The sequence below is a fragment of the Schistocerca cancellata genome, chromosome 1 (assembly GCF_023864275.1).
Source record: "Schistocerca cancellata isolate TAMUIC-IGC-003103 chromosome 1, iqSchCanc2.1, whole genome shotgun sequence".
Lineage (NCBI taxonomy): Eukaryota > Metazoa > Arthropoda > Insecta > Orthoptera > Acrididae > Schistocerca > Schistocerca cancellata.
This window is the reverse complement of record NC_064626.1, coordinates 1,284,093,474-1,284,118,598: the sequence shown is the minus strand read 5'-3', so window position 1 is coordinate 1,284,118,598 and position 25,125 is coordinate 1,284,093,474. Positions and strand designations below refer to the sequence as shown.

The 25,125-nt window shown below is 44.5% G+C and overlaps 1 protein-coding gene across 1 annotated transcript in view; it reads left to right on the top strand.

Annotated features, from left to right (window-relative positions):
* Positions 1–25,125, top strand: part of LOC126147580 (ras-GEF domain-containing family member 1B-A) — a 292,985-nt gene that overhangs the window by 124,786 nt on the left and 143,074 nt on the right. The window contains exons 3-4 of the mRNA XM_049915707.1: positions 5,640–5,870; positions 9,366–9,509. Coding sequence (XP_049771664.1) covers positions 5,640–5,870; positions 9,366–9,509 — 375 coding nt within the window. The remainder of the gene's footprint in view (positions 1–5,639; positions 5,871–9,365; positions 9,510–25,125) is intronic.

Below are 25,125 nucleotides of genomic sequence, written 5' to 3'. Positions count from 1 at the left end.
GTTGTGATCTATGCGCAGACCCACGAAATTTTAACGCACGCATGTGTGTGTGTGTGTGTGTGTGTGTGTGTGTGCGTTTCCTTCTAAGTTAACTGACAGACCGTTTACCGAGAACAAATAAATAATATTTTTGAATATTTCATTCATTGTTCGTTCTGTTGTTGCAGCTCTGTTGGGCTTCGTTATGATGCCTGCATCATCAGCAAAGACCACAATTTATGCCTTATCAGTGTAAGAAGGAATGTGCTCTTATATATATTCCAATGACTGTTAGCAGAATATGGAATCGGTGGGTTCAGGAGGGTAATACGGAACGCCGTGCTGGATCCCAACCGCCTCGTATCACTAACAGTCGAGATGACAAGCATCTTATCCGCATGGCTGTAACGGATCGTGCAGCCACGTCTCAATCCCTGAGTCAACAGATGGGGACGTTTACAAGACAACAACCGTCTGCACGAACAGTTCGACGACGTTTGCAGCAGCATGGACTATTAGCTCGGGGACCATGGCTGCGGTTACCCTTGCCGCTGCATCACAGACAGGAGTACATGCGATGTTGTACTCAACGACGAACCTGGGTGCACGAATGACAAACCGTCATTTTTTCCGATGAATCCAGGTTCCGTTTACAGCATCATGATGGTCGCATCCGTGTTTGGCGACATCTCGGTGAAAGCACATTGGAAGCGTGTATTCGTCATCGCCATACTGGCGTATCACATGGCGTGATGGTATGGGGTGCCATTGGTTAGACGTATCGGTCGCCTCTTGTTCGAATTGACGGCACTTTGAACAGTGGACGTTACATTTCAGATGTGTTACGACCCGTGGCTCTACCCTTCATTCGATCCCTGCGAAACCCTACATTTCAGCAGGATAATGCACGACCGCATGTTGCCGGTCCTGTACGGGCCTTTCTGGATACAGAAAATGTTCGACTGTTGCCCTGGCCAGCACATTTTCCAGCAACTGTCTCGTCACAATACGCCAGTCACTAGTCTTGATGAACTGTGGTATCGTGTTGAAGCTGCATGGGCAGCTGTACCTGTACACGGCATCCAAGCTCTGTTTGATTCAATGCCCAGGCGTATCGAGGCAGTTATTACGACCAGAGGTGGTTGTTCTGGGTACTGAATTCTCAGGATCTATGCACACAAATTGCGTGAAAATGTAATCACATGTCAGTTCTAGTACAATATATTTGTCCAATGAATACCCGTTTATCATCTACATTTCTTCTTGGTGTAGCAATTTTAAGAGCTATATGAGCTGCCTAACATGACCTTTAAAGAAGTTCCCTTACGCCACGTACCATGGAGATATGATACGAGCCATATCTGTGTGCCAATTCAACTGTGATGTGCCCTGGAAAGAGGCAGCAAGGAAAATGCTTGTCCGTTGTTCTTATTAAAATATCCGATCGAGTTGGTTGTAGAATATCGGGCCTTCCCCGATCTAAAGCCATCTTCCCTTTCTCAGCCGTTGAGCCAACCGTATCGCTTTGAGTGACGAACGCCGTGTCTCCACAGGTCTGGCCACGCTGCACTGTGCCCACTGGGCTGGCCTTCGTAACTCGCATTAAAGCTTCACACTACTGACCTTACTAAGATTCGAGTAAACTGAGAGACCAAAGGCCTCAGCGACGTTGAACGTCCAGCTGCAACCTAAGTGGCGCTCAGCTGGTGGACCCTACAGCGCCGGTTCGGAAGGAGTCGCGCCGAGTGCCCTTTAATGACGGGGCGAAGATTCACTTTATCTTCGTATTTTTAGCGGATTGCGTTCCAGCTCGGCGGGCCGGAACGGCGGGGCTAATTGATTAGCCCGACATCGCCCTCGGGCGGGCTGGACATTAATGAGCGAGATTCTCGTCAAACAAGGCCCGTCTTGGCAGCGAGGCCCGGTCTTCTTTTATTTAACATCCCGGCGAGTGCCTCGCCCTAAGGGAGTGTGTGCTTAGAGCGAAAAAAATTGACGCCGCTCTTTAACCTGCAGAGAAGCAAGTGCCGACGTAGTGGGATGTCTATAATGTAAAAGTCTTGGAAGTGTGCGAGGCCCCGCAGAATAAACTGTGGAGGCTGGAAAAGTTATCTTCGCTTGTCTCTCCATAGCAGTACGCTTCAGTCACTTCCTACCTCGGCTTCCGTAATATTATGTTGCTGGGCAGACCAAGAAAAAATGAAAATTTTCTCTGGTATACACCGTGCTTATATGAATTTTAAAATCGTCACTATAGACTTGTTTTCGCTTTGTACAGGACACAGTTGCTGTTGGGGTAAGGCCACCCTATTTGTAGGGCTCGTAGTGGTAGTGGAGGGCAAGTGATAACATGTGATTCTGGGAGATATGGAGCGATTTCCACCATACTTGGTAGACTATATTGTATTTTTGCTTTTAAAAAGTTAGAAATAAACTACGTTTGTTTCTACACAAGTCACATCACATTCTCTTCCTATCGACGAGGGTGGTTCAAAAATTTAGTCAGCACTTCCTATGTGAGAAAAGTCAAATGCGTGAAAGCAAAGAGATACACAGTTACTAAGGCGATGCTACACATTACTTTTGCACAGTTTCACCGTGATTTTGTAACGGCTTTTTTCCCTTGACAAAACACTCCGTCGAAACCAAAGAGAAAAAAGTCAGGCTGCAGGTCTAGGAGCCACTTAACAACAGCCTCCGCCTGAATCGGTTCTGAATTGACGACGACGGTTAGAAGAGCTAGAAATCACACTGGTGCTAGATCCAGGCTGTTTCATTACAGTTCATCGAAAACGCTTTTTCCGGCCCGTATGTGGTCCGGCATTCTATTCTAACAACACGACTTCTTTCGAGATCAACCCACGGTCTTTCCTCTGAATCGTCTTCTGCAACCATTCCAGCGACTGGCACCATATCCTGAGTGTCTCAAAGGAACTTTCTTCATGGATACCGTTGCTTTGAAGTTGCTGGGGCGGGGGAGAGAGGTGGGAGGAAGTAGAGCGGAAGTCCCTTTCGCATTGACGCCGTCTTCGGTGACAGGTACACACTTTGCGTCCCCAGTGAAGACACGGTGCAGGAATGCTTAAACGTAACACCGCAACAACTGCTGGGGAGGCAAACCCGTACGCTTTTTATCAGTGGAAAGTTGCAGCGGTACCCAGCGGCAACGCGTCTTCCGTTAGTGCAGTGTGTTGTGCAAGACGAAGACTACAAGGGTTAGTGTGCAGTTTGATTCATATGAATGCGACGATCGGCTTGAATCAGTCGTTGGAGGAGAAACGTTGTCATCCGACAGGGAAATGCTCCACCGTCCTGACCTTTACTTGAACATCTGCTCCTCTTCTTCTCATATTCCTATCACAACATCGCAACTGTTTTTTGTAACATCACACTCAACTTCGGCTAGTTGGAGATAATTTACAGCTGGAGCGTTTACCATAAACCCAAATTATTACTGCTGTGAACACTTGCACTGGACTGCTTAGCGCAAAGGTACAGCTACATCCACCTAACAGTAGAGTTTAAAAGCTTTGATCGTTTCTTCTGTATAGGCTTGGAAGTTAACTACCACAGGGTTTTTATACACCTATGAGCGGTCTTATCGCCTTCTTATTCAACCAGATTCTAATAAGTGAGTGAGCAGCAGCACGGCACGGCACGTCGCTGATGTCCAGCCACACCGACCGGCAGGAGCATCAGCTGTGTGTTCCCAAGCCAGTGTAAGGTGCTGACAACAAGTGCGTGTATGTAACATACTGGAACATCTTCAACATGGAGCCTACGGCTGATAACTGTCTACATACAGGAGCAGAAATATTCATGTAGACCCCTGATCCATTTAAAGCTAGGGTGCCAATTCTTGAAATGGGTAATGGAAGAAAATAAAAGTGATTGACACAGATGACTGTTATAGTTACCTGGCATGATCGTTCAGCGCAGGAGGCGAGATATAATTTTGTACTGTAATCTTCTTTTGGAAACCAATTTATTTGCCAACATCCATATATTAACACAATTATTGGATTACTAGTTCAAGTAATACGTGTTTCCTCCCGCAGAAGTAGAAAAGGTCAACTTTTTTATGCGTATTGTGTAATCGTCATGTGACAGAGGTGACAGACTGGTGTAAGCGCTACATGATGTAACTAGCACTGCCAGGTTTTATGGATCTGAGGATGGCAATACATATTCCCGAAACTACTAATACTGTAACTGCGCTTTCTTAGCGACCGTGACAAATAAAACGATTTTCAAATAAAACTACAGTACACATGTAACTGTTTTAATTTTTCTTTTATGTACTCGAATTTTCCATCTATTCTTGGAGAAGAAAAAATATTTAAATCGAAATAGTTAACGATTTCATCCAGTCATTTCAAATGTGAAAATGAGAGTCCAGTATCTTTCCATTGCGCTACCTCTCTCATTTGATATAGACGCCATTCCATGGATGCTCAAAAGAGAGGGCGTTATTGACTTATTGATAATATCTGTCTGGCAAGTTGGCTGTTGCTCTGACTGTTGGTCACATTGCAGCAGCATACCAGCATACTCGCTTGTGCTTAAGGTGGGGGAGGGTGGGGGGAGGTAGGACGTCAAACTGGCTGACTTGGAGCAGGAGAGGCACCACAGGACATTTTAATTTCCACTGTCTATACTTTTACAAATAAATTCATAAAACTTTGTCAGCATAACAAGGAAGGGTTCAGGAATCACGCTCATAGCAGTGAAAGTTCAAAAATATAACAAAATATATTTTTTTTATATGTGAAATATCATCATTTTTTCACTTACTATTGGCTGCATTCGTTGCTATAGGTACACTTTTCTTCATAAGTAAGGGAGAATCTTCGATGAAATTTGCACAGCATACAAACCATACTTTACAGGAGTATGAAACTCTAGAATTTTCCAAATCTATTAAAAACTGTGCTAAAAATTGAGATAATTAACCATAAAATTTGAATTTTTTCGAAACATGAAGTTTAAAATGTAACAGCTCATTTATTTCTTCATTAATTAAATAAATTCTAAAGTTTCATACACCTGTAAGTATGGTTTGTATGCTGTGCAAAATTCATCGAAGAATCTCTCTTACTTGTGAAGAAAAGTGTACTTACAGCAACAAATGCAGCCAATAGTAAGTGAAAAAATGATGAAATTTCACATGTAAAAAAAATTTATTTTGTTATACTTTTGAACCTACATTACTATGAGTTTGAATCCTGAATCCTTCCTGGTCGTGTTGACAAAGTTTCATGAATTTATTTGTAAAAGTATAGACAGTGGAAATTAAAATGTCGTGTGGTGCCTCTCCCGCTCCAAGTCGGCAAGTTTGACGTCCTACCCCCCTTAAGTTGGCAGCAAGGCATAGTTGTGCTTGTATTGGTAGCTGGACATCATGGAGCTGCCTCCATCGCCGCTGATACTGGTGCAGCAGCTTACCACCTCATGCTTGTGTTGGCAGCTGGACAGTTTGCAGTAGCTTAGGTGCTTGCGTTGTGATTGTATTGGTGTCTGCAGCTGGACATCACGGAGGTGTGTCCGTCACCGCCGTTGCTTACCGCAGCAGCTGTCTGCCTTGTGTTGGCGGCTGGGCAGTTTGCAGCAGCTGAGGTGTTTGCATTGTCAGCTAGACATGATTTCATTTGTGTCTGCAGCTGGACATCACGGAGCTGTGTCCGTCGCCGTTGGTGCTGGCGCAGCAGCTGACGCACGTGGAACTGGAGAGGCTGTCGTACATCGGTCCCGAGGAGTTCGTGCAGGCCTTCGCCAAGGAGAACCCCCATCTGGAGACATCGTTCAAGGACATGAAGAAGACGCGCAACCTCGAGTCGTACGTGCAGTGGTTCAACAGGCTCTCCTACTTCGTCGCCACCGAAGTGTGCAAGGTGAGTGGCCTCACTCTTACTGCGCAACCGTGTCAGCACAGTAAATTAGTAGCGTACCAGTGTCGTTCCTATACTCTGGATAAACAGTACCACACAGCCGTCAGGTATAAGAAAACTGTCAAGGTGAATCACTTTAATTTACTACCAATCTCTATCATAAAGAATCATCCTCAGCCAGCTGAGTCTACAGGAATGAAACAGACTTAATTTTTTTTTTCTGAATCATCAGTCTTCCGACTGATTTGATGCGGCCCACCACGAATTCCTCCCCTGTGCCAACCTCTTCAGCTCAGAATAGCACTTTCAACCTACATCCTCAGTTGTTTGGTGCATGTATTCCAACCTCTGTCTTGCTCTCTACAACTCTCTCTAGTACCCCGGAAGTCATTCCCTGATATCTTAACACATATCCTATCATCCTGTACCTTCTCTTTGTCACTGTTTTCCTCATATTCCATTCCCCTCCGATTCTGCGCAGAACCTCCTCATTGCTCACTTTATCAGTACACCTAATTTACATCTTTCGTCTGTAGCACCACGTCTCAAATGCTTTGATTCTCTTCTGTTTCAGTTTTCCCACAGTCCATGTTTCACTACCGTACAGTGCTGTGCTCCAAATGTACTTTCTCAGAAATTTCTTCCTCAAATTAAAGCCTTTGTTTGACTCTGGTAGACTTCTTTTGGCCAAGGATTCCTTTTTTTGCCAGCGATAGTCTGTTTTCATCTTCTTCGTGACCATCAATCCTGATGTTAAGCTTCTCCTTGTTCTTATTTCTTCTACTTCCCATTACTTTACTTAATATGCAAATGTATGTTTTCCTGACAAATAAATAATTTAAATTCTTTTTGGGTAGACTGGAACGTTAGTCGAATTCTTCGCCATGGCAGTTGCTAGCATCTTCAGGTAAATCCTGAGGAGTGATGGGTTTGTACTGTGCGGCGTTCTTTTACATTCGTATCGGTAACCCCACTACACGATGGCTGACGCCGTCGTGGGGGAGCGGTTCAGTGTTTTGGTAATTCAGTTGTTGCTGCGCTTTCACTGGATCCGATTCCTCCTTCATGCTATGTCCTCACTATGCCCATGCGCAAGACCCCGTTCTTTGCCAAGATGAAGTCAATTGTGTTTGTTTTTCAGGTTCTGCTCAAGTTTTTACTACATCTTTTAGCGTACAGTTCCAGAAAAAAGAGAAATGTTGGTGTACCTTAGTGTTTTCATAGCCCATGCGAGGCCAGTTCTTATGCAACTGCCGACTTGGTGGGTTGGCAGGATTCTGTGTGGTGTCTATGTTCAGGGGAGTTCTCAGTTGTGCGAATCCCCTCGTCAATATATGGTTTGTTACATTACTATTAGACACTGTCAAACGTAAGCCAGACGTTCAAATTCCTACATGTAATGCTGGAAACTGAAGGGATTCCTATGTTCGCTTATTATCCTCTCGAAGAATTTTGTCGTATTTTCTGTCTCCTCAATTTGAAATTTTCGAAGTTTTCTTAGTTGCATTATTCTCTTCTGAGCTTCTCTCAGCGTTGCTATATCCGCTTTGACGAATATTTACCACCCAAACATTTTATGTGATGTTAGCACGGTAAAGTATTAGTTCAGCCATATCTCATTTGCTTTCGATCGTGCCTTGTTAAAAATATTTTCTGCAGCGGGAGTCAGGATGGGTGACGAGTTTAGGTTCGTTCTCCGCATCCACGTCACGCATTCTTCGACAGCCAATGAGAGTGCAGTAGTGTTCTGGGCGCTCTGCTGTGAATGTCGTAGCCAGTACGAGCATCAAACCTGATCGCAGCCCGCTGTTTAGTCACTTAGTGAATTTTTGTTCCATTTCTTGGGAGCTGTCATCGCTGATTGTGGCGGTAAGTGACAAATTCTACAGAAGCCACCGAGAGAGATAATTTGCAGGATACAAGCTTTCTTCGAGCGCAAAACACGTGTGTGCACGTACCATTATCGGTGCTTGGGACCGACAACACTGCAATAGCCGACCTGAGCGAAACGCCGTCTTCGGGAACTGGACTAGAGCTGCCTGGGAAATATGAGGGATAATACCGTTGCTATATCCATTTTCTTACTTGTTTTTGCCATGAGCTGATTTTGTCGTTTCAGACTAAGCTGCTCTGATCGTCTCCTCTTTTCCCTCGTAGTCAGTTTCCAGTATTGAATTTTGGATGGAGTAATTTCGCTGTTGTCGATATTTTCTTGTTTGACCATTGCCAATCTTACATTATTTTTTACTTATGCGATCCTTTAAATGGTGTCTGTTCTGGGTTCACTTCTGCTTTCATAAAGTTGTCTATTCTCCCTTGCAATTATGTCTGGTTTCATTATCGTTATGTGGTCACCTACGTTTTCTTACTTTATTATTATTATTATTATTATTATTCACGATAAATACATGAAACACCACCTTTAGTATAAAAATAATTCCGTATTTTAATACCCTACACGATGCATTGAAACCTTATGACTAATATGAACGTAACAGCATAATTCTGGCATCTTGACGAAATTCTAGTGTATCATGTCTGTGAACTGGTTTGTTTCTATAAACATAAGCTGTTTGATCAAGGTGAAGTGTCTTGGCGAAAGAACAATATTCGATACTATCATATCCATAAATGTACTACACGTCTTTCCAGGGAACTATTTCTTACTTTTTGCCGTTTGTTTTACATCCTGTGGTTCACGTTTTGCAAGATGTAACCGGTACGCACTTTATCAAGAGGTCGATACGATCCATTAACATTCATTGTACTCATGATCTTAGGAAGCCTCTTTCTCTCGAATATCTGGTTTTCTCTTCGTCCTGGAATACCTGTGATTCTGTCTGGAACACAGACACTATTTTAATCACAGTGTTGTAAAGTCTTCGTTCAGCTCACTTTGATTTGGATTTTCTTTTGTATAAGGTATATATTCTGGGAAAAAAACGTCGATCGTCCTTTGTCACTTGATGTTTTGATCTCTTTTGATAGTTTTCGTTTTTACTATTTCCACAGTGATATTTAAAGTTATCAGCTGTTTCTATCTGACTGTCCCTTGTGTTAAAAGGAAAAAGGGGCGGCTTCGCTGTTTCTTATATATTTTGTGTTTTGCAATGAAAATTTGGAGTCAGTTTTTTTCTACTGCTGTTTTAATATATTTATCAGCTTAGTAGGTTTATTAATGTTCTAGACAGGACCGCGAGACAGTCGGTGAATGTAAGGCAGTTCATCTTCATAACGTTCTGGTTCCTCCATTATGTTCTTAGTTGAGCAGTTCCTTCCAATTCTTTGTCCCATTCACGAATGGTCTTCTCCAAGACATAGCGAAAGTAATCACATCTTTTTTTGAGTCACACATTCCTACTTTCACGTTCCGTCTTATCTGTTTGCACACGTCGATGGAGACGTTGAAAGCTTATGTAATACTATAGAAACCGTCATAAAACAACCATTTCAGCAGAAATCAGTGGCATTTGTGGCTTTTTCTGCTTGGTGTTTCAGCACGTGAAGAAGAAGCAGCGCGTCAAGGTGATGGAGTACTGGATCGAGGTGGCGCGCGAGTGCTTCAACATCGGCAACTTCAACTCGCTGATGGCCATCATCGCCGGCCTCAACATGTCGCCAGTGTCTCGCCTCAAGAAGACGGTGAGTCCCTGCTCACTGCTGCCGCTGCGATGTGCGCACTCAAGAACTCACCTTGACCAGCTCTCACACTTCCTAGCGTTTGTCAACGGGTGGCTTACTCACCAGGAGCAGTGGCATGTCTCAAAGTTGTTCCGGGGGGTGTGGTTGTTCCAACAATACGTAAACGGTTCTCATCAAGGCGGAGTTTATTTTGGCGGCAGTTCCACACACTTTCTGAATAAACGCTCAAAGCTGATAAATAATTGTGTTCAACAATGACAGGCGAGCAGTTATCTACTCCAGCTAAAAGACTAGACTAATTCATTCGACCGCCTTCCGCTTGCTCTGCAATCTCCGTTAGTCTGTCAGAGACAATAGGCTCGAGTACAGTCAATTTTCAACATATTTATTAATGATTGATTATTCTCAGGCATACCCTTTCGGTGAGTTAAGTCCAAAACGGATTCTCATTTGGAGGCACACGGCGCACAATATTGCTCTGGCATGTTACTCATGAGCTAAAAAGCCACCTTTTTGGACAATACAAAAATCTCTCCTGTGACCGCCTGCTTGCATTAACTTAGGAGCTTCACTTGTTTTTACATCGCCAAGTGACCGTAGACCTCAATAGGAGACAGAAATTTCAACTTTGTACGTCCACGCATTTCTGAGAAAGAGGGTTTTGGAAAGTCGGTCAGACAGATAGATAGACAACAAACCCAATAAGGGTTCAGTTTTACCGACTGTGGTACGGAATGCCAAAACTAGCATTTTTGGGGCGGGGCGGGCGATACGTCAGCCATTATGTCAGTGCAGTTTCCAGGAAGTGGTTGAAGCATCGGAAAGAGTACACAACGGAAATCCGAGTGTTGTCGGGTCGAGTACATAAAGGGAACCTCTTTTTTTTCGTAGTCGTATGTTATTTACACTGCAAATAAACAGAAGTAATGTTCAGTATATGGAATTTATAAATATTTTCTTGAAAGTCATGAAAAGGAAAGGCAGAGGGAAATTTTAGATCGCAAATAAATTTCTAGAAACGGTTGTGAGACGTACGTGCTCTTACTATATTACAGATAATGGTTTGCACCTGCAGGGGTGATATTCATCGCAAGAGCAGAGGAAGCAGTAATTTGTGAGTGAGTGAAATCTTATGGGACTTAACTGCTAAGGTCATCAGTCCCTATGCTTACACACTACTTAACCTAAATTATCCTAAGGACAAACACACACACCCATGCCCGAGGGAGGACTCGAACCTCCGCCGGGACCAGCCGCACAGGAAGCAGTAATGTCCTTGCCATCTTGTACACGTTAAAAATGCCGCTTATTTACCTGTACACTTTAATTACAAGCCCTTCTTGGGAAATTATTAGCAGAGTCCTCGTGGACGCTGTAAGTATAATCCTCCCTTGCGAATCTATTTCCAAACTTACGTTTTCCTTTGCCTTCCCTTTTTATACCTTTTAAGAAAATGTTAATAAATGCAATAGATTGAGCATTATTTCGATTTACTTGCAGTGAAGTAACGTAGAAATTGAACATAAAAATATTTCCATGTAGGGACTTGACCGTACGACCTTTCGATTAACTCTACTCTTCCCGCAGCGTCAACAGCTGTCTGGAAACTACGTTAACATAAACTGGTCACAACTCCACCGACGCGCGCCAGAAATGGTATTTTCTCTAAATGCTTCTGTCACTTTCATTTCTGACCAAGACCTGCCTTTACCGTAAATCTGTGCGAAATCCGTGATGTCCAGTGGGGGCGGTCGCCCTTGCAAGTGGGCTTAAAATTTAAGTAGACATGCATGCCGTTGACGGAGTCACCCGATCAGTAGTGTTTCCAATTGAATGCGCGGTTAGGGATGGACTTCCAAGTGATTGTGTCATTGGGTCACACATTCTTCCAAGAAATACGTGTATTTGTGGACGAGTGTAACTTCGGTTTCTGCCGGGGTGAATATTCCAGGTCTCATGCGGATTTTCCCTTTGTGCAATATTAGAGTATGTGGTACATGCCTGATGGGACACTGGCAGATTTTGCTGCGCCATGAGACAATATCGAAAACGCCAACATGGCTGAAGATTTATAGTTCGAGCAGGGCCTAAGCCGTAGCCTCCAAAATCATCTCACCTGAATCCCCTGGCTCCTTCAGTGTGGGTACATCTCAAAAATGAAGTGTACATCCCTGCAGCAGCGAATTGTACAGTCTTATCAATATTGACCAAGTAGTCTGAGAGTGTTTCGAACGGTCTGTGACTCACTATGTAACGTGGTGAATTATATTTCTTGTTGAGGTTGTTTTTTGTTGTGGTCTTCAGTCCTGAGACTGGTTTGATGCAGCTCTCCATGCTACTCTATCCTCTGCAAGCTTCTTCATCTCCCAGTACCTACTGCAACCTACATCCTTCTGAATCTGCTTAGTGTATTCATCTCTTGGTCTCCCCCTACGATTTTTACCCTCCACGCTGCCCTCCAATATTAAATTGGTGATCCCTTGATGCCTCAGAACAAGTCCTACCAACCTATCCCTTCTTCTGGTCAAGTTGTGCCACAAACATCTCTTCTCCCCAATCCTATTCAACACTTCCTCATTAGTTATGTGATCTACCCATCTAATCTTCAGCATTCTTCTGTAGCACCACATTTCGAAAGCTTCTATTCTCTTCTTGTCCAAACTATTTACCGTCCATGTTTCACTTCCATACATGGCTACACTCCATACAAATACTTTCAGAAATGACTTCCTGACATCTAAATCTATACTCGACGTTAAAAAATTTCTCTTCTTCAGAAACGCTTTCCTTGCCATTGCCAGTCTACATTTTATATCCTCTCTACTTCGACCATCATCAGTTATTTTGCTCCCCAAATAGCAAAACTCCTTTACTACTTTAAGTGTCTCATTTCCTAATCTAATTCCCTCAGCATCACCCGACTTAATTCGACTACATTCCATTATCCTTGTTGTGCTTTTGTTGATGTTCATCTTATATCCTCCTTTCAAGAGACTGCCCATTCCGTTCAACTGCTCTTCCAGGTCCTTTGCTGTCTCTGACAGAATTACAATGTCATCGGCAAACCTCAAGGTTTTTATTTCTTCTCCATGGATTTTAATACCTACTCCGAATTTTTCTTTTGTTTCCTTTACTGCTTGCTCAATATACAGATTGAAGAACATCGGGGAGAGGCTACAACCCTGTCTTACTCCCTTCCCAACCACTGCTTCCCTTTCATGTCCCTCGACTCTTATAACTGCCATCTGGTTTCTGTACAAATTGTAAATAGCCTTTCGCTCCCTGTATTTTACCCCTGTCACCTTTAGAATTTGAAAGAGAGTATTCCAGTCAACATTGTCAAAAGCTTTCTCTAAGTCTACAAATGCTAGAAACGTAGGTTTGTCTTTCCTTAATCTTTCTTCTAAGATAAGTCGTAAGGTCAGTATTGCCTCACGTGTTCCAGTATTTCTACGGAATCCAAACTGATCTTCCCCGAGGTCGGCTTCTACTAGTTTTTCCATTCGTCTGTAAAGAATGCGTGTTAGTATTTTGCAGCTGTGGCTTATTAAACTGATTGTTCGGTAATTTTCACATCTGTCAACACCTGCTTTCTTTGGGATTGGAATTATTATATTCTTCTTGAAGTCTGAGGGTATTTCGCCTGTTTCATACATCTTGCTCACCAGATGGTAGAGTTTTGTCAGGACTGGCTCTCCAAAGGCCGTCAGGAGTTCCAATGGAATGTTGTCTACTCCGGGGGCCTTGTTTCGACTCAGGTCTTTCAGTGCTCTGTCAAACTCTTCACGCAGTATCGTATCTCCCATTTCATCTTCATCTACATCCTCTTCCATTTCCATAATATTGTCCTCAAGTACATCGCCCTTGTATAGACCCTCTATATACTCCTTCCACCTTTCTGCTTTCCCTTCTTTGTTTAGAACTGGGTTTCCATCTGAGCTCTTGATGTTCATACAAGTGGTTCTCTTCTCTCCAAAGGTCTCTATAATTTTCCTGTAGGCAGTATCTGTCTTACCCCTAGTGAGATAAGCCTCTACATCCTTACATTTGTCCTCTAGCCATCCCTGCGTAGCCATTTTGCACTTCCTGTCGATCTCATTTTTGAGACGTTTGTATTCCTTTTTGCCTGCTTCATTAACTGCATTTTTATATTTTCTCCTTTCATCAATTAAATTCAATATTTCTTCTGTTACCCAAGGATTTCTAAGAGCCCTGGTCTTTTTACCTACTTGATCCTCTGCTGTCTTCACTACTTCATCCCTCAAAGCTACCCATTCTTCTTCTACTGTATTTCTTTCCCCCATTCCTGTCAAGTGTTCCCTTATGCTCTCCCTGAAACTCTGTACAACCTCTGGTTTAGTCAGTTTGTTCAGGTCCCATCTCCTTAAATTCCCACCTTTTTGCAGTTTCTTCAACTTTAATCTACAGTTCATAACCAATAGATTGTGGTCAGAGTCCACATCTGCCCCTGGAAATGTCTTACAATTTAAAACCTGGTTCCTAAATCTCTGTCTTACCATTACATAATCTATCTGATACCTTTTAGTATCTCCAGGGTTCTTCCATGTATACAACCTTCTATCATGATTCTTAAACCAAGTGTTAGCTATGATTAAGCTGTGCTCTGTGCAAAATTCTATCAGGCGGCTTCCTCTTTCATTTCTTAGCCCCAATCCATATTCACCTACTACGTTTCCTTCTCTCCCTTTTCCTACACTCGAATTCCAGTCACCCATGACTGTAGTAGGCGTGGGCTTCGTGTCTATCTTGGCCACAATAATGCGTTCACTATGCTGTTTGTAGTAGCTTACCCGCATTCCTATTTTCCTATTCATTATTAAACCTACTCCTGCATTACCCCTATTTGACTTTGTGTTTATAACCCTGTAGTCACCTGACCAGAAGTCTTGTTCCTCCTGCCACCGAACTTCACTAATTCCCACTGTATCTAAATTTAACCTATCCATTTCCCTTTTTAAATTTTCTAACCTACCTGCCCGATGAAGGGATCTGACATTCCACGCTCCGATCCGTAAGACGCCAGTTTTCTTTCTTCTGATAACGACATCCTCTTGAGTAGTCCCCGCCCGGAGATCCGAATGGGGGACTATTTTACCTCCGGAATATTTTACCCAAGAGGACGCCATCATCATTTAATCATACAGTAAAGCTGCATGCCCTCGGGAAAAATTACGGCCGTAGTTTCCCCTTGCTTTCAGCCGTTCGCAGTACCAGCGCAGCAATGCCGTTTTGGTTATTGTTACAAGGCCAGATCAGTCAATCATCCAAATTGTTGCCCCTGCAACTACTGGAAAGGCTGCTGCCCCTCTTCAGGAACCACACGTTTGTCTGGCCTCTCAACAGATACCCCTCCGTTGTGGTTGTACCTACGGTACGGCCATCTGTATCGCTGAGGCACGCAAGCCTCCCCGCCAACGGCAAGGTCCATGGTTCATGGGGGGCTTGTTGAGGTAGGCGATGGATTTAATTTGAGCCCAACCAGATGAGTATGTGATCGAGAAGATTACATCTGCAATGTAATAAATTATCTGCATATAACTCACCTCCCTGCAGGGTGCGAGGTGCCTGTTGCTTAACAAAAATGCCTCCGTGAATTTTATTAAATTTTTCCCTACAATATTGGTAAAATTATACCACCCAGATCACGGCCTGCCCGGAGACATAGAGCGGTTGTACTGTACATAGTATGCTGTAGATGCAGCAGCATTCGCCCAAGTTGGCGGATGACACTGAGAACTGAGTTGTGGTCTGCCTAACGTGGTACCTAACAATATGTGAGAGGCTAGCAGGGGGAGCAGATTTACACTGGACAGGCAGAAATGCCGTTAGAGCTTCCTACCGTTATGCGAGGCTAGTAACGCGTGGTGCCCGGTATAAAACACACGCGTGTGCATTTCCCGTGACGCAGACTATGGTCGGCAGTTACAGTCTGCATCCCTTCTGAATTACTTACGAGCAGTTTGCCGCATCACCCAGGGACCAGCTGCAGTTCGCACACTGATGCGCAGCGAATCGCGATCAGCGGAAAGCTGTCACCATTCGCTTCCGACAACGCCTCAATTTCAGTTTCGCGATGTGTTTCGCCGGCTGTCTGCGGAACGTCATACGCCGCGGCGCGTCATTGCGGTATGAGCCGGCGTAATGCGTGGCTGCTGTCATGCCGCGCGAGCGGAACGAACAGCCGTCGGGGGCAATTTGCCGATAGGCGCGAGCGCCAGAACGGCGCCATTGGAGGCGCGTCCGCTCCATCTGCTCTCTCTACCCGTGCCCCTTTCTCCTCCCTACAAACCACACACACACACACACACACACACACACACACACACACACCACACCACACGAGAGTCACATCATAGAAAGACGCACATGGACTGTGAGACAAGGGAGACTGGAAAATAGATATACGCGCTCAGACGGAGAGCGATAAAGTGCAAACCATTACAGCCGGCAGGGAAAAAAAGTGAACACTGCTTTGAAGAGAATTCTCGTATGAACCGTCACACCCATTTGTGTTGTTGGCGCTGAAAGCTGTACGTCTGCCAAAGCCGCAGTGGAACTGCGTTTTTCGTTTGACTCTTTCTCGTAAGCTGACGTTTCGTCTGCGTGGTATCTTTTGTGATGCAGAATGTTTCGAAGATAGCGAGCAATGCTTTGGAACTTCGTAACGTTCATTGCAAGGTGTTTCGAGCTCGCATGAATGCAAATAGCATGCTGGTCATTAAAACTGCAACAACAAAAAAATGTAAGAAATGAAACTTTCTGGCAGATTAAAACTGTGTGCCAGACCGAGACTCGAACTCGGGACCTTTGCCTTTCACGGGCAAGTGCTCTACCATCTGAGCTACCCAAGCACGACTCGCCCCTCGTCCTCACAGCTTTACTTCTGCCAGTACCTCGCCTCCTACCTTCCAAACTTCACAGAAGCTCTTGTGGTAGAGCACTTGCCCGCGAAAGGCAAAGGTCCCGAGTTCGAGTCTCGGTCCGGCACGCAGTTTTAATCTGCCAGGAAGTTTCGTATCAGCGCACACTCCGCTGCAGAGTGAAAATCTCATTCTGGAAATATAGCAAGTGACCAAATTTTAGTTATTGTATCTTCTGTCTTCTCCTGTACAGCTATAAATTCTATACATAGAGGATGATTCTTCTGTCCTACTTTTGGGTTTTATGCAACCCATAATGCCTTCAAACACTGTGGGCAAATTTTCCTATTCTCTCACTCACTACCTGCTAACTGTTATTCCCACAGAAAAAATTAACAGTAGGAAATTTAATGTAGTTCAATCTTGTACTGTGATACGTTTTCAGTACAAACCGTAATTCTCGAATTATTCAATAGAACGTAGAAAGTGACCTTCAAACCCATTTCTTTGAATAACTTGTAAATCTCGATCTCCGCCGAAAAGATGACCTGGTACGGAATTTAACCACTTAAATTCCCTACAAAAATGTTCTGTTCATTTTTCTGTAGGACTAATAGTTTGAGCGTAACAAGCGAGACGACCTGATAATCACGCACGTGGTTCTTGAAGGCGTTTCGGGTTGCATAGAAGTCATTGGCAGGAGCACGTGAATCACCCTGCGTTCAGGGAAAACTTAAATAAAGCGGACTAACTGAAGTGGCGGAAAATTGAGGATAAACGTCCTACGAACATCCATCCGGAAATGCATCGTTGCCACGGCAGATGGCACTGATGAATGAAAGTTCCTCTGACATGTGCCGTGTGTTGTAGGCTGTCTGGTCGACGCAGCGTGCTGTAAGCAGCAAATGGTCCGGTATTCATGTCAGGAGGAAGGCATGATGCTGTTTGTGTACGGCCAAGCAGATGGCAACGGTCGAGAGGCAACCAAAACAAATACCTTCACAGATACCAACCACATCACGCAACGCTTCAAGCCGTTTTGGGCGTTTGTGTGATCATGGATCCATGCAGGGAGGGGTCGGACTCTGCCTACACCAGATTTGGAGGAGTGGGTTCTACGTGATATTGAGACGAACCCTAAATATGGTGTACGTCAGTCTACCGCCTCCGTGCACGCTCCTCTGTCTGAAAGAACCTATGACCACATAAACACCCAGAAACGGCACGAAATGTTACGTGATGTGGTTGGTGTCTGTGAGGGTACTTGTTTGGTACAGCCGTGCTGCCTCGTGAGTTCCCGTCTGCCTGACCGAACACAAACACCACCTCGGCTTGTTCGCGACACGAATACCGGACCGTTCTGCTGCGTCGGCCTCACAGACTGCATCACACAAGGAACAACACATGCCACGTTGCCACGGCAACGTTCACTCGTCGGCGTCATCTACCGTCGCAACGGTGCTTTTCCAGACACTTGTTCACTGGACATTTTTTCCTCCATTTCCAGTTAGGAATGTGCCCCTGCAGTTTGTCGGTTTTATTAATGTTCACCCTGTATAAATTGAAGCCGCAGCTGCGGTTTCGTCCGCGCATTCGGGCTAATCTCTGGAACTATTAAAGGAATTTTGATACTGTTTTCACTAACAGGTAGACCGCTTTACGTTAAAGATTGTTGTGTATAATTCACAAATATTTCCTACAAATTGGCTGAATGAACGGTGCCTTTCCCATCTTGCGGTGAGTTGCAGAACTCAGTTGCATCACGGCTGCTGTGTGACTTCCTCATAACCAAAGTTTCTACCGAAATCATAGCGATGTAGCGTGGCAGACAGTGCTCTTACAAATGTTGCGTGGCAGAGGTTGCTTCATACGAATGTTTATTGGCGGAGGGTGCATCCTACCAATGTGTACGGAGAGCGGTACTTCGTAATGACGTTTTGTCGCAAAATATGGCAAAATGTCACACACAAAATGCAGCTGGCACCAAAGTCGGGCGGCCGGATACACAGTAGCTTGCAGCTCCCTTCACTTTACCACGAGATCTCATCCCAAACGCTAATTAAATTTTGAACTCTCTAGGCGAGGGCTGCTTAAATCTTTTGTTATGTGAAATCAATGACATTCAATTACCTAAAGTTGTTCTCTGAACATTTTCAATTTTTGTCGAGCCGTGAATACTTAGTGCTACCTTTGCGAAGCTGGGACGGGTCGCTAGTACAGTACACCAGGAAGAATATACCGGGTGATTATAATTAACGTCTAGCTGCTCACGAAGGTCCCGTGTGGTCTGTAATTACCGTATGGCAATGAAACTTGGCAGATACTCTAATTCGTTAGTGCGGAACCGATTTATGCTGGAGAAAATTATTTCCAGTTTTGACCACCAGGTGCAAATCTGTCACTGTAGACGCTCTCGCCGACATCTCCAGTGTTCATATTGAACAAACTGTGTAAGTAGCGGTTAATGCTAAAATCAACTTTAATCCTTTCTCACTTGTTTGACCTTTTGTGCCACGTCCATTCCTAATCGATTACATACACAATGTGATCGAAAATATCCGGACACCTGACTGAAAATGACTTTCAAGTTCGTGGCCCACCCTCAGCGTTGATGACAGCTTCCACTCTCGGAGGCATACGTTCGATCAGGTGTTGGAGGGTTTCTTGGGGAATGGCAGCCCATTCTTCACGGAGTGCTGCACTCGGGAGAGGTATCGATGTCGGTCGGTGAGGCCTGGCACGAAGTCGGCGTTCCAAAACATTCCAAAGGTGTTCTGTAGGATTCAGGTCACGACTCTGTGCAGGCCAGTCCATTACAGGGACGTTATTGTCGTGTAACCACTCCGCCGCAGGCCGTACATTACGAACAGATGCTCGATCGTGTCGAAAAATGCAATCGCCACACCCGAATTGCTCTTCAACAGAGGGAAGCATAAAGTTGCTTAAGACATCAATGTAGGGCTCTGCTGTCATGGTGCCACACAAAACAACAAGGGATGCAAGTCCCCTCCATGTAAAACACGACCACACCATAACACCACCGCCTCCGAATTTTACTGTTGGCACTGCGCACGCTGGCAGATAACGTTCACCTGGCATTCTCCATACCTACACCCTGGCTTCGGATCGCCACATTGTGTACCGTGATTCGTCACTCCACATAATGTTTTTTCACTGCTCAATCGTCCTATATTTAAGGTCCTTACACCAAGCGAGGCGTCGTTTGGCATTTACCGGCGTGATGTGTAGCTTGTGAGCAGCCGCTTGACAATCAAATCGAAGTTTTCTCCCGCCTAACTGTCATAGTACTTGCAGTGGCTCGTGATTCACTTTGGAATTCCTGTGTGATGTTCTGGGTAGATGTCTGCCTGTTACACATTACGACCCTCTTCAACTGCCACTTAACTATAACATAGGAAACAGTGGACCTAGGGATGTTACGGCGTGTGGAAATCTCGCGTATGACACAAGTGACACCCAATCACCTGACCACGTTCGAAGTCCGTACGTTCTGTGGTGCTCCCCATTTTGCTCTCTCACGATGTCTAATGACTACTGAGGTCGCTGGTATGGAGTACCTGGCAGTAGGTGGCAGCACAGTGCACCTAATATGAAAAACCTATGTTTTTGGGGGTGTGCGGATACTTTTGATCACATAGTGTTCTGGAACAGTTCTGTAGATCCTTCTTGCGTTCACAACGCCACATTTGCAACTATTTTTTTCCTGCGTAAACCGTTTCCCGATTAGCATATCTACCAAGTTTCGCTGCCAGACGATATGTACTGAATCTCTGTGAGTATCTGCAGTTCATTTATAACCACCCGGTATGATAAAATTTATCGCTGATGTGGCGATGTACGGGTGCAACATTTAATACATCGGACAACGTCCTTTGGAGTCACAAATGCTGGGCATGGAATTGAATTGAGCTTGGATGGCGGATGTGCCTTTGTCAGAGATCGTCAGAGATCGTCATTGTAATGACAGGTGAATGACGGTGCGAATCCCTCGACATCCCATGACCAAATATTTCCACTGGGTGAGAGGTCTGGGGAATATAATGGCCAGACCAATAGTTTAACAACTTCTGCTTCGAGGTAGGTTACTAGGAAGAGCGGAGTAGGTGCGCAAGTTATTGTTCACGCTCCTTCAGTGTTTTTTCGATGCGTACTGAATTTTACACTTACTAATGCTGATGCTAGTAAGCATGGTAATGGTTGGGTTACTGTGGCTCTAGTTCGTGATGGTAAAGTGGAGATTGTATCAGGGCTGGACACTTTTAACAGCCGAGAAGTTATTCCTTATCGTACGTTTCAGATATGTGAAGTGTATAACAGAGATCGTGGCTCATATTACTACATGTCTACAATGCCGTTGGTTCTTAGGACAAGGAACAGTCGTAAAGTAAATGAGTCAGAGTCTGTGTCCATATGGGTTAAAGGTGCACTGAATTGTGCTAAGACTAAAGTTGTTGGAGATGTGACACATTACTATAGAAACTTAAATAAAGTACCTGTCCTTTGCCTGAGAGAATGAAAAAAAAAATATTACACGACAGCAAAAGAGAAACCTATTGGGTCATTGTAAAATGACCCATCCCAAATCTTCCAGATACTGATTCACCAACAGTCACTGACATCTTAGAGGGGGAACCATAGCAATGGGGGGAGCTGTGCTCCCATCTTTGATTATATATGTATAAGCATTCATATACTGCCAGTTGCTACGATATATACAGTATCTTCGATATGCTAGTGTACTATGTGCGGCGTTCTAGGTACTTTGCGTTGCCCACTGGGCGTTCTAGCGCGACGCTACTAGTATTACTTAGCGTCGCGCGCAATTGCTCCCAGACTGGAACATCGGCAATATGCGTGTTTACATCAAGTTGTTGAAAGACTGGTCATGGAGACCTCGACACTACGGCATAGCCACTGGACTTAGAAATTCATAAATGTAACGTCTGTTGTCAAAATTACCAGCTATACGATCTAGAATTGATCGCGTTGTGTACCCAATGTCAACCCGTACTGTCATGTCAGATGAGACTCCACTCAAGGATACGCCGTTGTGGTGCAGTACGCACAGCTGGGTCTCGCCTCAAAAAGTGACGTGGCGCCACCGCTGCGTCAACGGGCGTAGCACTTCAGGCGCGCCTTTCACTGCTGCCACGTCGAAGGAGTCTGCGAGAGCAGTCGCCGTGCTGACACTCCTTGGTGTTCCAGACGTCATGGCGCTGTCTGTCCTCAAACTTGTCGTGCTGCAGACAAAGCCATTTCCTTACTGGAGGTACGTGATTTGACTGTACAATCGTGCTAACAAAATTTCTGTCCTCTCGGGCGCTAGTCGTGTGGAGCCTTTGAGATTTTGAGTGTGGCTCTACTGAAGAAGTCGCGTGCATATTCACACGATACTCAAGAAATACTGTCCAGCACGAACAGCAATACAGTTGAACGATAAACCGTGGTCTCGACTGGCCACAATCCTGTCGCTATAGAATTCTGGCAGTGGACGTCTCTCCTGTCTTATACGAGGCATAACACGATCTTCTCACAACCAAGCAACGTTCAAAAGCGATTTCTCGTTGAGAAAAACAATTGCGTAATCTTTCATTGTATGCAGAAAGTATAAGCTGTTACTCCTGTCTTCTTCGGGTGGTTCTCTGAAATGTTAGTTAGTTGCTAGTCCAAACATATAGTTTGACGTCCGTTGCATGCCGTTTTGACATTGTTGCATTTTTAATGACCAGCAGTTTACGTAGATTAAAAATGCTACTACGTTCGTGGATATACTTATTTTTTAAATGTTTCAGCCTTTCGACTCTCCTGGAGGATTTTTTCGAGTTTCGAAGTGGTTTCTTTGTTATCTGGCCTACCAATATACTGAAAAGTACAATTTTCCTGAAAGGTCTGCTTATTCCTCAATTGCAAATGAAACATATTTTTAAAAAAATTGAACCATGCTAACACAGACATCGGCGTACGTGGCTGACATCACTATCATCAGCGTAAATCGTGTTTCAGTTTCCGTAGCGATAGGAGAACTGGAGACGTCAGCTGCTATACATTTCCCTAGCGGAAGTAAATACTGTTTATTTGTTCCTTTTGTAAATTTTTTGTCTCCTAACAGCTTTTGCATTTATTTTCCACCAGCTGAATTCGATTTCATTCGTCAGGGAATTTACGTATTACACTTCCGCGGGTATGTGATGTGACCATGAGGCGGCATCTATCCAGCAACTGGTGTGGCTGCACTCAATTCCTGTCATACATCAAGCTCTACATCTACATCCACATGGACACTCTGCAAATCACATTTAAGTGCCTGGCAGAGGGCTCATCGAACCACCTTCACAATTCTCTACCATTCCAATCTCGTATAGCGCACGGAAAGAATGAACACCCATATCTTTCCGTACGAGCTCTTATTTCCCTTATTTTATCGTGGTGATCGTTCCGTCCTATGTAGGTGGGTGCCAAGAAAATATTTTCGCATCCGGAGGAGAAAGTTGGTGATTGGAATTTAGTGAGAAAATTTCGTCGCTACGAAAAACGCCTTTCTTTTAATGATTTCCAGCCCAAATCCTGTATCATTTCTGTGACACTCTCTCCCATATTTCGCGATAATACAAAACGTGCTGCCTTTCTTTGAAATTTTTCGATGGACTCCGTCAGTCCTACCTGGTAAGGATCCCACACCTACAACAGGACGGGCAAGGGTAGTGTAGGCAATGTCCTTAGTAGACCTGTTATATTTTCTAAGTGTCCTGCCAATAAAACACAGTCTTTGGTTAGCCTTCCCCACAACATTTACTATGTGTTCTTTCCAATTTAAGTTTTTCGTAATTGTAATACCTAGGTATTTAGCTGAATTTACGACTTTTAGATTAGACTGATTTATCGTGTAACCGAAGTTTAACGAGTTCCTTTGCACTCATGTGGATGACCTCACACTTTTCGTTATTTCGTGTCAACTGCCACTTTTCGCACCATTCAGATATTTTTTCTAAATCGTTTTGCAGTTTGTTTCGATCTTCTGATGACTTTATTAATCGATCAACGACAGCGTAATCTGCAAAAAACCGAAGACGGCTGCTCAGATTGTCTCCCAAATCGTTTATATAGGTAAGGAACAGCAAAGGGCCTATAACACTACTCTGTGGAACGCCTGAAATCACTTTTGTTTTACTCGATGACTTTATGTCAGTTACTTCAAACTGTGACCTCCCTGACAGGAAATCGCAAATACAGTCACATAACTGAGACGATATTCCATAAGCACGAATTTCACTACGAGCCGTTAGTGTGGTACAGTGTCAAAAGCCTTCCGGAAATCCAGGAATACGGAATCGATCTGAGATCCCTTGTCAACAGCACTCATTCGTCATTGGTGCCTCAGGATAACGACACGTGACTCTGAAATCTATTGCAACGAGTAGGAAGCAATAAATGCAATTGTGCGGTTATAAAAACTAATGATGGGTGTAAACGTATTCATTTTTCCTTACTGAAAACTTTTTTTAATCTAAGCCACACCAAAGGATTGGCAGCTGCAAACGAAATACTCGTGCCACCCACGTGGTCGGTCCCTACCAGTCATTCACACACACACTGCCCCCCTCCCCCCCCACCTACCTCCCCACCCCCGCACTCTCCGTCCTTGACATTTTCTTTTGCACCAACGGGTCGTGACGTCGTTCTTAGAACGCAAAGTGAACTGTGTGTTATAATGACGACATGGAACTATTAATGTAGTGCATTTGTTTTGTTTACGGTACTGTACTACATTATGGTCAAGGCCTATTTATTGTATAATTCATTTATTCATTATCAGATTACCGGTTCTATGCGGTTGGAAAAGTTGTTTGTAAGTTATCAATTGAACTGGCTAGGCTAAAAGGGCGGAAAGTGACTGTGGTCCGAAAAGTACACTGCGGCACACACCGTAAGGTGCATGCAGAGTATACAGTATCAGATGCAGAAATATGCGTATGAAGCACACGACAGTTAATGAGGCACACAGATGTTTCCGTTTTGGTACAGCCCTGTTACTCGTCTACCGAATTCTCGCTCAGTAACGATGTGATTACTGACGAATGACGAGGCATACGCTTAATGTTACACGGGCAATACTGAAGTCAGGCGTCGGTGTCACAGAACACGTAAAAGGTTTGGCGAGCCAGTTGCAGAAGCTTTGTAGCGAGCAGACTGGCGCGCCATTCGCAGGGGACAGGGCGCCCGGAAAGTTGTGGCCTCGGAGACTGGCGCCAATAAACATGCCGCCCTCGCAGGTGCCGTAAACACTGCCCCCCACCTCGCACGTCCCTCCAGATAGCGCCATTCCGGCGACAGCGGCAGACATTTCTCTTTCCGCCGCCCCGGACGCGATTTCGCTTTCCACGTTTTTCCAGCTCTTTGTGCGCCTCTCGCTGTCGAGTGGGAGAGGTGGAAACCTGTGTGCAGCTGAACAGAGTTGGGGCGGAACTGATGGAGAAAGATGGGGGCGACGACTGATATTGGCAGAAGTCAGCGTGTCGCACTTTAAGGGGACACAGCCTGCGAGGTTTTTACTCATACGCTGTCTGCCAAACAGTAGAGGCAGGTGAGCAGGTCTAGGTTAGATATCATAGACGAATTCATACAGAATATCTTTAAAGACCTGCGATTGGCTACATCAACTATACTCTATTAGAAACCAGTGCTTCAGAATGGACGACGATTGCTCGACAGACGCG